General features: G+C 36.6%; 1 protein-coding gene across 5 annotated transcripts; it reads left to right on the top strand.

The window, feature by feature from the left end:
• The first annotated feature begins 6,794 nt into the window (after positions 1-6,794).
• On the top strand, positions 6,795-14,967 carry LOC140964323 (uncharacterized). Of its 5 annotated transcripts, none has more exons than XM_073423993.1 (12): positions 6,795-6,960; positions 7,435-7,741; positions 9,361-9,438; positions 9,546-10,108; positions 10,810-11,442; positions 11,621-11,775; positions 12,615-12,826; positions 12,916-13,043; positions 13,120-13,466; positions 13,547-13,650; positions 14,573-14,644; positions 14,933-14,967. In XM_073423993.1, exons 2-11 carry the CDS (start codon positions 7,453-7,455, stop codon positions 14,641-14,643), a joined length of 2,580 nt encoding a protein of 859 aa, XP_073280094.1. In that variant the 5' UTR covers positions 6,795-6,960; positions 7,435-7,452; the 3' UTR covers position 14,644; positions 14,933-14,967. The 5 variants fall into 5 exon arrangements, with proteins under 5 accessions (XP_073280094.1, XP_073280095.1, XP_073280096.1 ...); XM_073423994.1 differs by having other exon boundaries at positions 14,939-14,957; XM_073423995.1 differs by lacking the exon at positions 14,933-14,967 and adding an exon at positions 7,037-7,340 and having other exon boundaries at positions 7,439-7,741; positions 14,573-14,822.
• Positions 14,968-16,916: the final 1,949 nt, after the last annotated feature.

Raw genomic sequence — 16,916 nt, 5'->3', positions numbered from 1 at the left:
GGTTCACCACTGCCTCTATCGGAATCTGCTCGTCGTCTCCTTTAGCTGTTGCTTCTGGATTGTCCACTGGAGTCCAATTGGGTTTTAGTTTTCTCTTCCCTGCAAGAGCGAACACTACTTCCTTTTCAAGCCATGGTTTTGCGACTACCATGGTCAAAAAAGATTTTCCTTCGGTTGTTTGTGCTTCTTCTACAACTATTTGTAATTTCTCTCCATTTTTCTCCAATACTATGTGATGCTATTCGGTTTCTTGTATTCTTGATTGGAGTAGACTCTTTATTTCTTTCTGTTTTGTATGATTAACCTTGAGGCACTTTGACTCTCCTAGAAAAATTTGAGGGAGTGACGACTGGTTTTGCCACAATATTGATCACTGTCATGTTACTCTATGTTATTTCCATGTTGGCTCTTTGTAGATGCTTACATGCCACTGTCCTTTGTTTCTTTGCTAGTATCGAGTTCATGTTGCTAGTTGGGTGGTTTTGTGTACCTCACCGACAAACAGCTGATTTAAGCCATGTGTTGGCATAACTCCCCGCTAGATCACTGGCTCCCTTCTTCAATGAACATGCACATGACCAAGAATTGACATCCAAAATGTAACTCTAATATTTTTTTTGTGTGTTGCACATCACTTGGGTCACATTCCCCCTTCCCAAGCAGCCATTTGCATGCATTGCACTTCAGTTAGACCCCTTTTTTTGCATACACGTCTACTTATTGTTCTTGCATGCGGTGGCCCCACTCTCTATCTGTTGGCTATTGTTTTGTTCTTCTGACTGTTGGATGTTGTTGGGGAGTTTATTCTGAGTTAATCCAAACAGCTGCCTTCTTACATTGCTTGTAATATAAATCGGCTTGCTCAACTCCCCAAGTTCAAAATCTCTTTTCAAGAAGTGAGAGACCCAGCTCTCGACATGCTACTATTCAAACCATAAACTAACTCACAAAAGTGGTTGTGGAGCCCACTTTTGCTACCATATTTCACAGTACTCAATCAAGGATAACCAAAAAGAAACATATGCTAAAATGGCCATAAGGCCAACTCCCTGCTGAATAAAATTTCATCTGGCCTCTTTACTCACTCACTCAACAAGCTGATAAAATCTTGTTTAATCTCTTCTTCCAGCAATGTGCTCACATATACCAGCTTAGGATCATCAAGCTCTCCTAAGTTGATCTCTTCTAATAAGTCTTGTACCTCATGTTGGCCATCTTCGAGTTGAGATGGCGCCATTAATAACTCGTCAACTAGAAGCTAATCTTCCTCATACTCCTCGAACTCATCTTCATAAACCACTTCCGTCCCATGGGTATTCCACTTTTCTTATCGCATACTATATCCAGAACCTGTTGCACACAGACTTTCCACACTGAGGCTGCAGCCATCTCTTTCTCCTTTTGGTTGTATTCAATCATCGATCTCCTCGATCGTTGGCTGAATCATCGGCCTATATGGCCCGATGACAGTACGTTTAAGTTTAAGTATCTTTTTCAACACTAAACTTGGGGTTGGGGACTGCATGTAAATTGGACTCCCTTTTCTATCCTCGCCACAAACTTTGATGGGCCCGAAATCTCCGTTATAGTATCTGGCCTCCACTGTGTTGGCATGAGCTTGGAAAGGCTGTGCATCGGCTTCCACAATCTCCACGTCATCTTCTTTCCAAAATAAAAGGAACCGGTGCATTGAGGATGAGATGCACTGATTTGCATGGATCCAATCTCTGCCTAACAAAGCTTGGAAGTTGGCAGATGAATTCACAACAAAAAACGCGCGCATAGACGACATACTCCTCACAGTAACATCAGCTGGGAAAACCTCGATGATCTTGGTGGTTTCCCCTATAAACACAGCAACATAATCTTCTGTGGCGATTAGGTCCTCTTCACTTTTGCCCAAATTTTTCAACATCGTCACCGACAAGACATTCACTGTCGAGCCATTGTCGATTAACACTTTGGACACTGGCTTGCCATTCAAATGAGCCATGATGTATAAAGGCCTTATGTGATTAGTCATGGCGGCTGTTGGCTTTTCTAAAATCATCTGCTTAGGCTTGTTAGGGTGATCTTCTATGATGATAATTCCTGAACCTCTTTCGGGGAGTTTGCTGCCAACTTTTATTTCTTCAACTGCTACTTCTGACACTGACTCCCCGCACTCTTCCTCGACAAGTTTTAACCTTTCTGGTAGTATCGCCACTCCTGTGGCACAGTCCATTGAGATGTGGAACTTCCCTACACAGAAACCGAGTGTTTTCCTTTCTTGATTCTCATCATCACTCAGCAAATCATCGTCTTCATCTACCAATTTATATTCTGTGGCGGACCTACCAAACTTTGACCTACTTCTCGCTTGTGATTCGATGACTGGCATATCACGTATGAGTTCATTGTCCACCTTAGAAAGTTCTTCCCTTTTTGCAGCGGCTCTTTCCTTCAATAGCCTTCTTTTATGGGTTCGAGTTGGTGGCCTAAGGAATTTTCTGTGTTGGGCCACTCTCCATTCGTCGGTGAATTCTTTTCTGACAAGATGTACAAATCTGGGTCGAACTTCCCTGACCTCTACGGTCTTTCTCACCGGAGCTTCATTCACATGCCGACTTTTATCATGATAGAGTGATTTTTTTTTTCTGATTTCTATCTTTCGTGGTTCGACTTCGTAAACATTTCTGCTGTCCGAGTATCTCTGGTGTTGATTGTGAGATGACTCCCCTCTAAACTATTGATTCTCAAGCACTGGTCTCTCTAAGAGGTGTTGGTTCCTCGGCCTAGAGACTGCGGATTCACTAACACTTTTGGGGAAACGCTGCTGAAATGTTCTTAGTCGATTAATACTATACCTTCCAGTGGCTTCAAACAGTTTACCCTTCGGATCAACCATTTCTTAATTATTCGATCTTCCACTGCAAAGGATCGACTTCTTCTCTTGTCATTCAACAAATTTCTCAAATCTATGACATTCACGTTTACCGACGTCGCAAGAGAAAATGGGTCATTGTCCACTGCCATGGACTCTTGTTTGTTAGGGAATTTTAATATTCCTTTGTTGATTCTTTCCTGTAGAACATTATTGAAAGCCCAACACAATTTAGTGGAATGATTGTATGAGTTGTGATACTTACAATATTCTCGACTTTTCAAATCGTCCTTAGCAGGCATTTGATGATAAGGTGGAAAAGTGATGAACTTTTCTTTAACCAAAAAATCAAATGTGTCATCTGTTTTGGAAACATCGAATGTGTACTGCATGTCCTTGGGAGATTGGGTGGTGCTCTTCTTCTCCGACTCTGTTGATTTTCTCTTGAGTAAAGGGACTATGCACGAGCCGTTCGATCGAATTTCGGCCAGCGCAATCTCTTCTACCTCCTGGTAATAAGAGCTCATTGTTGTTTTCTTCTTAGATGACTCATCTGTCAATAGTTCCTCGTACTCCCCAACCTTTGCTACAAGTTCAACGAAATCTCTGAATTTCATACCCTGAAACTTCTTCCGCAGCTCAAAGTCTAGCCCATTTTGGGCTATTTTGACAAACTCAGTCTCTGGCAGAAACACCTTGCACATGTTCTTTATTTTCTTGAACCTATCAATGAACATATCAGCTGTTTTTCCTTTTTTCTGAGACATCCTTGACAAATCAGCGATGCACACATCAGGCTCAGTTCGGTAAAACTGAGTATGGAATTGCTCTCCATATCTTGCTAACTTAAGATTGAGTTTCGGGGAAGTGCGGCATACCACAAAAATGACGTGCCAGTAAGGGTATTTGGAAACAATCTCAACTTCAAACTAGTAAAGTTTTCCAAGTTCGCTAGCTCCCCACACCTTATAGCGAACCTAGCAATGTGCTCAAGGCCAGATTGACTATCTTCTGCAGAAATAGGCTGAAATCTGGTACCTTGTAACCTCTGGGAAATGGATTGTTGACATCTATGTGGTTGGGGTATGACTTGTGAAACTCTGGGCGGCCAATTGTCTCAAGGCCAGCCCATACATTTCTTGCACAGTTTCTCTCACCATATCAAGATCGATCATTGCTGCATTTTTTTTGGAAGCAGATGGTGATAATAGTTTGTCCCTCGAGCCTGAGACTCTGTACTGTAACCAGCATTCCATACTTGTAAACTTCCATCAACTCCCTGATAACCCAAGCGTGGTATATCATCATACATTCCTGGTTGATATAAAGGATTAGTAATCGTATAGCCTTGGTTGACATGTTGTTTCGAACTCCCTGCCCCATCTGTATGCGGATATGACCGAACTCTTCCACCTAAAGTTTTGGTGTGCTGTCGTTGAGCCAACAAACTTAAAATCCTACTCTCTAGATAAAATTAGTGTAATGGTGAGCATGGTTGAATCCACAGGGAACGAGGGATGATTTCTTTCGAGTAAAAATGCAAATAAAAGGGGGAATTTTTGGATATGAATTTAATAAAATACTAAACTAAATTTATCCAAGAAATGAAAACAATAAATTTAAATGATAATTTATCTACTAGACTAAAATGAAGAATTTAATACGAAAAAGATCTGATTCAAGGGAGTTCTACTATTTAATTATATCAATGTTCATCGGCAAACAAATAATTTATTCAAGTTGTTCCAAACAATTAACTTTAGAATTATATGGATAGCCGCTAAAAATCATGTGTTTTCCTAAATTAATTGACCGAACCCAGCATCCAGTCAAAACTTATCAATAACCAACTGAGCACGATAGCGTTCCATTTTAATTAACGATAGCTTTTAGATTTGTGAAAACAGTTAATCCTGAAATCTAACAATCGAGATAGCTGCAATTGATAAATCCAGTTTTGTTGATTTATTTAGATTAAATATATTATGATAGCACAACACATCTAATCTATGATACTCATGTACCAATCATTCATGACAATTACGGATCACCGAATTCATGGTTAGCAGTAGAAAATCATATATCGAATTAAATTGTTAGATTAATCGATATACAATATTCATATAATTAAATCATAAATCGAAAAATACTTGAAATAACAAGAATATTAAATCTAAGAACGAATACCTCACAGTGATAAATTAAACAGTAAAAAACAACCCTTAAACCAGACTAGAAAATTGGAGAGAAAATCCTTGAGCTCTTTCTTTTCTACTCTTCACGTGAGATTTTTGGAGAGGATGGAGAAAATCTTTTCTTGTGCAATCAGCCGCCTCCTTGTTACGTGAATGGTGTGTAGGCAAGAAGGGAAGTATTTTTGGGTCCAATAAAATAAAAATAGAAAAGCCCAACAATCTAAAAAATAAAACCTAATAACTAAAATCTAAAATATATTAGGAAATATCCTCCAACAATATAGAGTTTTTTTCCATAAAAAACTCCATCTTTTATTTCTTCCTTGATATGAAAATTCTTTAACTCTCACTAGGCAGCTGAAGAATCGTCATAAGGCGTGATCACACCTTATCCAAAAACATCTTCTGAATTTTTCTGCTCCACGTCTTCCACTAAGATCATATCGGCAACTTTAATTGTGATATAAAATAACCATTTTTAGCCCAGATTTATCGCAAGAGCAGAAAACTTCCATCTACAATAAAATCACATAAAAATGTGTCAATTAAACACGTTGGAAGTGGTAACAATGAGAGATATGACAATAAAAAATACAAACTATTATGAGCCTATCAAGTTTCCTGCCTTTTTATGTGGTGGTGTGTACCTTCCTTTCTGTTGGTTTGGAAGTGCGAACTCTGGGTGGTGGGGATCACCAGCCCTTGAGTTTCCTACTCTCTGATCAAATTCATGGATTGGTTGCTTCCCTGGTTCCCTTCTTTTTCACTTACATTCTGCTTTTTTTTGGTTGATTGGTTCGGTTTACCCAATACTGTCCTCAAGCAATCAGACACAGCTTTGGACAGTGCTTGTGATATTTCTTCAATTTTCATCGCAGTCAACTTTTCAACCAAAGGATTTGAAATATGGGCATATACCTCTGGAACATGACTTGGATGCAGATCCAACTATCTGGTCGGCTCTTCAGCAGCCGGTTGTTCTGTATGCGGAGCATGAGTCTCTTCCTGGCTTGGTAGAGACTCTCCATCCCCTTAATTGATGTTTTCTTTCCTTCTTGGCGGCATAATGGTGTCCCATTGGGCGTGCCAAAAATTGTTTACACAATATTTGATTTGTGGGCGTGTCAGGTGCAAAAATGCACTGATTTTTGTAAAAACAATGAAAATCTAACTTCTAAAAATTACGACGATTATGTACACTAAATTTGATCGTTCGTTATAGTAAACTAATATAATACCAAAACGAAAGAAAAGACAATAGAAATTGATGAAATAAACTCCCAACATGATTGTGTATCAACAAATCAGTAGGAAATCGCAAAAACATGAAAAATATAACAAAATAGTGTTAGAATATGTACGATGATGCTAAAATATGACTGGAAAGACATGAAAAAGCTTGACTAAATTTATGAGAATTCTGCAAAGAGTTGCCTGGAGTTGTGCAAGAGATTGTTGTCTTTTTTCTTTCTGTCGATCTCCTCTATTTCTGTACTGTGAAGTGCAGTTTATTCCACTCCCCCATGATCCACGATCTTCTCTCATTTTCTCTCACGATCTCCTTCTCTTTCCACGATCTACTTGCTTGGATTTTGTCTGCTTATTTAAATACACTAATGAAGTTCTTGTTTTTCTTTATTAATTTAAACTTTTGGACTTAAACAATTAATTGAGTTCAATTTAATTTTGGTTCAAACAGTTATTTTATCATTTAAAATTTTTTTTGTGAAATTATTTTCAATTTTTGAGTAGAAACAGCGGTAAACATTAAACACCGATACACCTGAACTGGGACAGATCCAACCCTCATCAGTATCAAAATTGCATCGCAACTCCATCGTAGTTGATCTCTGTGTTCGCTACTGTTTTTGGCGATCCGTCATCTATCTCAGATTCGATCAGGTGAAGTTTGCGATGTTTTTTTAATGCTTTTTTGTTCATATTGTCATTTGCATCTGATTCATCGTGTTCTGTGTAGAATTGTTCATGAATTCGCACAAGAGTATGTGGGATTTTGATGAATCTGAATTCTTGAAGTTGAAGCCCTAGTTGGGTTTGTCAGAGTCGATGTATTTGCAACTTTGAGAAAAACTTCGTAATTTATGTTTGATGATTGGGAATAAATGTTTCGAGGATTTGCTCCTGTATGAAATATGCATGGAAATGCATATGAATCAGACACAGTGTCGTTGTTGGAGTTCTTTACACAGCTAACCGATTGAAAATTGTTCTGAAAATATATGTGGGTGGTGGTGCCAAAAGAGTTTTAAGTTAAAACATATGTTGTGGTATGTCATTGGTTTTAAATGAAGTTCAAATGTATTTGAAGTGTGAAATATTTTAATTCAATAGTTGCAATGTTGTTTGGTGTTGCAGGTAGAATTTTGGTGGAAAATGAATTTCCTAATGATGAGGTCTCATAGTCAGACGGCAATTCAGGAGCCGCCATCTGTTCAAGAGACTCAGCTAGAGGTAAATTATGAGCCAAGACCCACTAGTACGTTAGAGGGTCTTTTTTCTGATTCATTTCCAGAGAGTACACCTTCCGGAACTCGCCATGCAGAAAATCATGAGTATGAGGGTGAGAATGGCAGCACCACGAGTTCTAGTGGAGAGAGTAATTCTCAAGTAAATAGCCATATAGATGTTGGAGAAGATGATGGTTTGATAATTATACCATGTAGTAAGGCTCCTTGCTCTATCTTAAATGCTTACTCCATTTGATCATGCCTAATCATTGATGCAGTTTTTCTCATCTTGTTCCTTATCATCAACAAATCTTTTATATTACTGTATTTCTTTCTTTTAAAAAAAAAATTATCAAGTGAAAAATAAAGATTTGCAGATTGAAGGTATAGTGTCTTTGGCTACCCATCTTATTAACTAGTTGGTTTGTTTTCATTCATTCAATGTTTTTACTGTTTTGTCTTCATTACTCTGGCCAGTTTGTTATCTTCACATTGCCGGCTTTCCGAAAATCTGGTACTTTAGCAGGAACTAAGTTAATGGTGTGCCACTGGAAACACAGATAGAAATTAACCGTAAGACTGGTAAAATGGCACCCTTTGAAAAGTTGCATTGAGTAATTTAAACCTTGGACTCTGATCAAGAGAGTTGCTTGTCTATGTTTGCCATTCATATGAGTTAAGACGAAAAATTCTGATAGAATCTAGATTTTTCTTGCTATTGTTCATTCACCTTGTTAAGTTTTATGTTCTCGACGTGAAAGCAAACGACCGTGTCCACAAAATTGACCTTTCTTTGGTTTCAAAATTTTGATGTTCATCCTTAATAAGAACCTAAATATTGTTGTGATATCTGCATTTTTATTTCCTTTAGAGAGCAGCTAAACTGACAGCATGACTATAAGTGTTTACTCATAAGTCGTGTCATGCTAATATTGAGCTGCGTGTCCAGGCCCATTGTTACTTAAAGCTCCGGTGGAAAACTTCAAATGTTAGTGTCAAGTTTAGAAGATGGAATGAAACTGATGATGCTTAGAGTTCTTTATTTACAGTCTACAGAAAATGTTGACTTGTATGGAAGTCATGAATGCTTCATGAAATATAGCTTGAAAGAAATGCTAGGTTATTTCTTTCTATTCCATTCAGTTCTTACTCAGTATGTCACTCAGGAAAGTATGGCCCTTTGTAGCAACTTTTCACCTTTAAGTCGAAGTTTTTTAATGTCGCGAGTAAACAAAAGGAAACTTTGTAGCCAGTAATAATTGTGTGACAAAGGGAACCAAAAAAATCTTGATGTTATACAACCTTAACCCGCCGGATATACTCTATTTATGACTTGATAAAACAGCGAAATTTAGAGGTATTTTTTTCTTGATCAAGTAAAAAAAGAATGTACAGTTTCTTTCCCCAATATTAAGGCAGAGGCTTTTATATTTTGATAAGCTTATGTCTGTTTGTCAGCATTTTTGTTTCAAGCTATCTGCTTAAATTTGTCTTTTTGTGTAATACCAAGAGCAGTTGTTTCATTCGTAAGTACTTTCACTTAACTATGTTGCTTTTGTATATTAATCGTTTTAATGGGGAATTGGGGATAAGAAGTTTGTCTTTGCTGGTTCTGTTGTGTTTAATTATTAGAGTTTTTGTTTGACCAACAGCACATATCTTTGAATATCTGGTAAAAGGATCTGATTTATCTTCCCTGGGATGTGCTTACCATGTTATGTCTTATTTCCTTGAGTAATTTCAAGGCAATAATTTCGTTTTCTATCTATTTTATATTTTCCACAAGTTGAAATGTTGCATGAACTAATTTTAAATCATGATTTGTTTTTCTCAGAAGAAGTCCCTGAGAAATGGATGGAAGCACCAGATATACTTTCTCTTCGCTCCTTGGATCGCAAATTTGTTTTTCCTGGTAACATTATTTTGTTCTTTTTGTTTTTCTGACTAGCACACAGTTTCTACTTCAAATTTATGTTGTCCTTGAATTTTTCTTTCTTATATGCTTGCTTTTGCCCTTAGGTGAACAAATCCATACACTTATATGCCTGTCTGCATGTAAGCAAGATACTGAAATTATTACCCCATTTAAAGTTGCCGCTGTTATGAATAAAAATTGGACCGCAAAAGGCAATAATAAACAAAACGGAGATATTGAAGGTCCAGAAAATCCAGTTTCTCAGAGAGTGGACTTGAGTGCTGGTGGCATACATGATCAAAATGGGATGGAAGGGGATGAGTCTCAAAAAGATGTTCCAACTGGTGAATCTCTCCTCAGAATGGAAGATTACAGACGGCAGACAAAACAATTGTTGGAAAAATTCAAAAGTTCGCATTTTTTCGCTCGAATTGCGGAGTCACATGAACCACTTTGGACTAAAAGAAGAGTGCAAGAAGCCAAACTCGCAACTTCTGAAACATTTGAAAACAAATTGAGTGGAGATTCTTTAGAAACGGAAAAGATTATGAAAAAGAAGAATTCAATCAATGCGGCAATTGACCGAGGAAAATTTGATGCTCGTACATCAGGGGGATTAGTAAGAGATGCTGCCAAGTGCTGTTCCCTTCCAAATGGAGACATAGTGGTATGTTTCACAGAAACCTTAAAGAATTTCACAGGTCTTATTTCTTATATCAGAAGATTTACTGGCTGCATATGATTATATACCTTAATTTATAGTTCATACACAGATTCTCATTGCTATGTAATCAACTACTAAGATACTAAAGCTGGAAGGAACTAAAGTTTCTACCATGTTATATTATTTCCTGATTTTAGGAATTCTTGTATTGATGATGTATGGAGCATCGACCATGCAGTTCAAGTCTGAGCTAGGACGTCTTTGTGATGGTTTACTCATTTGTTATGGCAATCACTATTGCGTGGGCTATGGGTGCTCATTGATGCCTTGCTTTAAATGTAGAATCTTCCAATTATGAGTCTTATGACTTTTATCATGCAGTATTTGTTTAATAGATGAGTCGAAACATGAAGTGTAAACATGTAAATCATGTTATTCACATGTACACAAAAACACCGAGAGGTTTTGCATATGTTCTTTTGCCTCATCTTTACTTTAATTTTTATGCTTGCTAGATTATGGAGTTCAGCTATAGATTATTGGCAGTTTTGGTTTTAATTACTGTTTTATTTGAAAAGTCGAGCTAATGGTGTCCCTCTTGGTTCTTGTTTTATTTAATTACTGTTTTTTTTTCTTTTTACACAACTGGTTAGCGGATACGTTTTACTTATTTGAATTTCGCTTTCTTGTTTGGAAGGATGCAGGTGCTATTACAGGTAAATGTTGGTGTTGACTTTGTGAGAGATCCCATCCTGGAGATTCTTCAATTTGAAATGTGTCAAGAAAGAAATTCAATTATGGAGAACCAGCATGCTCCAGCTTCTGAGAAGCTGGAAACTTCTGGAGATCTGTTAAAATGGTTGCTTCCCGTGAATAATTCTAGTCTTCCACCAGCTCGAGCGGTATCTCCTCCTGTCTTGAGCTCTGGTTCAAATATTCGGAACACGTCCACAAAACCTACCCTATCTGGGTCTTCTGGTTCTCAACTATTCTCTTTTGGTAATTTTAGAAGTTATTCTATGTCCTCACTTCCTCAAAATTCAACACCGCCTTCATCTGTCACAACTCCTAGTGCAAAACCAAGTTTTGAACCAGAAGATTGGAATCAATTTTCCTTCCGTAAGTTTGTAGAAAGTGGAAGAAGCGGAAATGAAGGACTTCTATCTTTCCGTGGCGTGCCGTTGGAGCCAGAAAGATTTTCTGTTAGGTGTGGTTTAGAAGGAACTTTTACACCTGGGAGAAGGTGGAGGAAAAATATAGAAATAATTCAACCCGTAGAAATCAATTCTGTATCTGTTGATTGCAATACGGATGATCTTCTTTGCGTTCATGTAAAGGTGTGTTTTTACTCTTTCTATTCCTCAGTCCTGCCCACTATAATTTTTTTCTTAGCTTGATTGAAGATGGGTCTTTATGAATGCCTTTTCAGTAGGATACACGCATTTCTGATTGGCTTTGTTTAGTCTGTTGAGTATTGATACGCTAATTGATATAGAATGTTTTTCTTTCACACAGAATGTTTCCCCAGAATATGCTTCAGATATCGTGGTGTTTATAGATGCCATAACAATAATATTTGATGAGACTTCAACTGATGGACCGCCATTAAATTTACCGATTACATGCATAGAAGCTGGAAATGACTACCACTTGCCAAATTTAGCACTGAGGTTTGTGTCCGCTCAGAAAATATATTAACTGGCAAACTGCAACTTGGAAAATCAGAAACTTTCTCTATTGACATGTTTGCTGCATGTCTATCTGTTAAAATCACAAGCTCAGGATTGTGAAGCTCGTTGAGGGGGTTTTTCCTTTCACTTTCTATTTTATATCAAATTCATGTGAAAATTCATCTTTCACGAGAACCTGATATTTACCTGTCGAGATGATTACTTCCTTTCACTTTCTTTTCTCTATCAAATTCATGTGAAAATTCAACTTGCATGAGAAACTGACTTCTACCTGTTCGAGATAATTACTTCATTTTTTTCACCTTTCCTTCTATTGGATAAGCAAAAATTTGTTCCATCATCACATATCTTAAGGATACTCTTTCACGATAGATGTGCTTTCTGGGATTGGTAATATACATTGTGATGACTTTATCCATGATTTCTGATGAGGCATAATTGTTTCTCGTGTAAACAGACGGAAAAATTTCATGATAGATGTGCTTTCTGGGATTGGAATCTATTAATTTTGGTGCTGCGGATGTGATAACTTATCTACCTAGCTCTAAAAAATACAGCCGACATCTCAAGACTTAATTGTATATGGATCTATTTCTTTGAAAATAATTCTTAAAAAAAGGGATAGAATTGTTTGCCTTCGGAATAGAAGCTTGCATTTGTTCTCTTATGAGCTTTTATCATTTTTTAACCTGCAGGTTCCTCATCCATAAATAGTATTTTGTGGTGATAACTGGCAGATGACCACTTAGCTTTTGTTTTTTACTTGGTGCTTGACCCAAAAGTTTTAACAGATTTCACGTTGTATGAAATTGTGACAGGAGAGGCGAAGAACATTCTTTTATTCTCAAACCAGCAACTTCTTTATGGAAAGGTCCCAAGGGTAATAGTGGCAGTAATCTACAACCATCGCGCTTGCCAACTGGAAGTGCCGCATCAAGTAGGCAAAACTACTCCATTGCCGAAGGAAAAGATAGTGCATCAGCAGCTGATCAATATGCTATTCTTGTATCACGTCGGTGCAACTATGCTGGTATAAGTTCAAAATTATTTGTTTTCCGAGAATGACTCTGAAGAGAACCTTACAACCACGGTACTTATACTCCGTCTCCATATTTGTAGAATCTAAGTTGTTCTTCAAGCAGACAACAAGCTGGCGGCCTCGGATTTCGAGAGATCTTATGATCTCCGTTGCATCTGAAATGTCAAAGCAAACACTTGGGTCAGATGGGACCCAACTTCCAGTTCAGGTTATACACGACTACTAGCAACCCATTTCTCCCATGTGAAGTTTTAAGCTTCATAATATGCTCTTTAAATTTTCAGGTCTTAACTCTTCAAGCATCAAATTTGACGTCAGACGATCTGACATTGACAGTTCTTGCCCCCGCATCATTTACTACTCCTCCTTCTGTGGTGTCTTTGAGTAATTCGCCGTCCTCACCACTGAGTCCTTTTGCTTCTTCCGTTGAGTTGTCAGAGAGAGCGAATACTGATAGGAGAGGTACTGCTGTGCGTCACCTGAGCTCAGTGTCTATGAACCAAGGACAGAAAGTGGAAGATGGTCCACAATCAGTTCCGTTGAATGGGGAACTCAGTTCTTTATCTGACGTGGTTCCTAGTAATGATCTAGGTTGTACGCATTTATGGTTACAGAGTAGAGTACCACTCGGGTAATCATCTCTCATCCAGTTCTTCTCTTGAACTCAATCTCGTCTTAATCACATTTAAGATATATTTCTCTTTGCACCAGATCTGTCCCTTCTCACTCTATGGCTACCATCAAGCTTGAAGTTCTCCCATTGACAGATGGCATAATCACTCTTGATTCTCTGCAAATTGATGTCAAAGAGAAAGGTAAGCACTGATGGTTCTTAATCAGATCTATTCCCGTCTCTAATTCATTGGGGCCTTGGGCCTTCCTATTTTTTAATGATGCTGTTGTACAGCTTTAATACAATACCATTTGAAGTAGTCAGTAAATTTACAGGGCACATGTTTTTAGGTTTTATGTTATATCTAATGTCTTCGTTTAATTCTACTGAGTTATAAATTTCAGCGAAACCTGGTATCTTCTTGCTACATTTATTTTGTTTGAAACTGGTAACAATGATAAGATGAGTTTCCGAGCCAATCCGTGAACTGGTGATGGTCTATGATTTGCTTGATCTTTACAATGAAGTCAATACTTATTTGATTATTCAGATTCAAATTCAAATTCAAATTCAAATTCAAATTCTTTTCTTCAACTCTGCCTGCCATGCAAATTCTATCTCAACACTTTGATCAGTGTCCTAGAAGTCTGAACATTCTTACCTAGAAATATGGAAGTTATCAGAGAGTTGGAGCTATGCATTTTGACAAGGATGAATATTTTTTGCTATAATACCGAATAGCAAATATAATAATATATCAGAAGATTAATGAATTCGGAGAGAGCACGTGAAGTTTGGTATTGTTTTCCGTATGAAGATGGAGGTGTTTGCCTGTTCTCGCCCCATTCCATCCTTCTTGATTATGTTTCAAATTTGTTATTGATGTACAATCACTTATATCTGCATTAATTATTTGACTTTTTCCCATAAATGAAGAAGATCAACAGATGCTCATTATAGCCTTCCCAGTCCCCTTTTATTTGATGACAATTCTCACGATGTTCGATTTACCATTCAAGCATTTTACACTCTTCGCAGTTCTTCAGCTTATCTTTGTTTGCATGATTCAGAAAACAAATCCTTGAACTAATGATTGGGAATTTATTTGGTATATGGTATGACAGGTCTTACTTATGTGCCCGAGCATTCACTCAAGATTTATGCAACTTCCAGCATCTCCACTGGCGTGATCTGAGGTCGTTTAGTTTTAAGTTTTGATTATCTTAGATATCATCTCGGAAACATAACGCAAAATTACACATGTTTGGCGTTCCTGATTTGGCTCTTTCATTTGATCTGAGATATAATGTTGTGTATGAGTTATATATCTCGTCAAAGGCCAAATTCAAGACTAAATTAGTCAGAGTTGGTTTTTATGTGTGTTCTACTTGAAAAAAAAAGAACGAAATCTTGCGTGATAGCCTCGTCTTTTTACCATTTCCCGGTCTTTCGAGGTATTGGCTGAAAAAAAATGTTGTTCCTAGTCTCAGATCAACAGACAATGATCTTATCGAGGATTTTACCTATCCGAAGGCTACATCATGCTGCGACTTTTGTTGCCATTGTGCAGAAGGAGAAGATTTTCGCGAAATCGCTTAACTCAAGATCGAACAAGCCATCACCTCAACTCCAACAAGAACCCCTAATGTCCCATTCAATCTAATGGGAGTAAAACCATATAATTGCGACATCTTCGAATTTTATAATTTTGGAAGTCAGATTATAAGCAAACTCTGCATTTGTGTGGTTGAAATGTGAAGTATATATATCAATTAATATTTTAAGTTTGGTTTAAATTCAGGCTAAAAGAGCGTGGCAAGCCTAACTTGCTTCATCATCTTTCTAACCTTAGTTAGGTAGGTAAATGAACAACTGGAGTGATGGCAACTTTTAAATAGAATGAATGCAATTAGTCCACGGGAAATAAACTTTGATTGCATGATCGGGAATTTTGATTCAATGGTTGTATAATACATTAATTTACTCGAAATACGTGTTTAAACTTTGAAGTGCATGCTGTGAGTTAGGCAGGGTGAGTGGAGGATAATTACAACCAAATTTCAGTGTTATTTCAATAAATTTTAAGAGAGTCGTACTTCTGTTTCGATCTGCGCCTGACGCTTCATTAAAAGTTATAGATATTGGTAGTGGTGCAACTGTATTAAATCGAACCGTCCAACTTTGATATTTCAAATTCTATGAACTATCATTGTAATCATAATGATTAATTAGCATAATTATAAAATCATTATGCAGAGAATCTCCATGTTTGTTGAGAGAATATAATTGTGTTACGTACAATCTCAACTCTTATTAAATTCAAGTATACTGGTGTCAAAAGGTTACTAGTTTAGAATAATAAAATTAGTCAGCGTAGGAAAAAAATTAAAAATAAACTTAAATGGGCTTATGATTTATAAAACACCTCAAATTTTTATTATTATTATTATTTTTATTTTTAAAAAACCCATACAAAATTGTAAGATTTACAAATGAGAGTCATATCAAATTAGAGATATCTTTTTTGCTAGTAGAAAATAAATTTTTTAACAAATTTTGATTTGTCTTTTCCTCCCTTATGTCATGTTCAAGGGTGAGTTACAGTTGAAGAGATGAAATTGCTAACTTAGTCTCGTTTTCTTACAATAGTGAGTTGAAATTATAGAGATGATGTTGAAATATGAAATTTTATTTCGTCAAATAACTTTGTATTTTTAAAAAAATAATAACTACAAAAAAATATAAAAATACACATAATTAAAAAAATACAATTACACACAATTAATTTAATATAATTTTAAAAACAAAAATACACATAATTAAAAATAGACGAATTCCACTATGAATCCCCATTAAACTCCAAAATATCTTCGATAAAATCCTTTTGAAGCATGTGGTAATTTAAAAAAAAACACTTAATTAAAAACCAAAATATGCATAATTATAATTATGATTTTTTATTATAATTTTTCTATATTTTTATGATTTATCATTAATTTTCTGGATTTTTTACAATTTTTAAATATGTTTTTAAAATTTAAATAGCTTTTAAAAAATTTATTAAAAAATAAAAACGATCATATTTTTCTGGTTGTTGATCTTCAAATTCTGTAAAAAAAAAATTGAGAATCACTTCACCACACTGAAGGTTTCCATGCGGTTCTTGGAGGCCAAAGATTTTCAAGCGCTTCATCGGCGCTGCTTTATCGGACCTTGTACGTACTCTTGGAGAGCCTATATATATATATATATATATATATATATGTTAGGACCAATGGAATCCGGATATCTCCACGCTGGTATGATATTGTCCACTTTGGGTTTTAACCCTCATGGTTTTGCTTTTGGAACCACCCAAAAGGCCTCATACCAATGGAGATATCATTCCATCTTTATTAACCCATGATCTTTCTCTAGATCTTCCAATATAGGACTTTAGTTGCATCCCAACAATCCTCCCCTCAAACG

Source organism: Primulina huaijiensis, chromosome 18, assembly GCF_012295235.1.
Source record: "Primulina huaijiensis isolate GDHJ02 chromosome 18, ASM1229523v2, whole genome shotgun sequence".
In the NCBI taxonomy this organism is placed as follows: domain Eukaryota; kingdom Viridiplantae; phylum Streptophyta; class Magnoliopsida; order Lamiales; family Gesneriaceae; genus Primulina; species Primulina huaijiensis.
Note: the sequence above shows the minus strand (reverse complement) of the source record. Positions and strands in the feature narration are given on the sequence as shown.

Bases quoted from the DNA above. Each gene is read 5' to 3' on its own strand.
- LOC140964323 (XM_073423993.1), top strand. From the start codon at position 7,453: ATGAATTTCCTAATGATGAGGTCTCATAGTCAGACGGCAATTCAGGAG. The intron at 11,443-11,620 runs GTGTGTTTTTAC...TCTTTCACACAG, and splicing joins TTCTTTGCGTTCATGTAAAG to AATGTTTCCCCAGAATATGC. The intron at 13,467-13,546 runs GTAATCATCTCT...TCTTTGCACCAG, and splicing joins CAGAGTAGAGTACCACTCGG to ATCTGTCCCTTCTCACTCTA.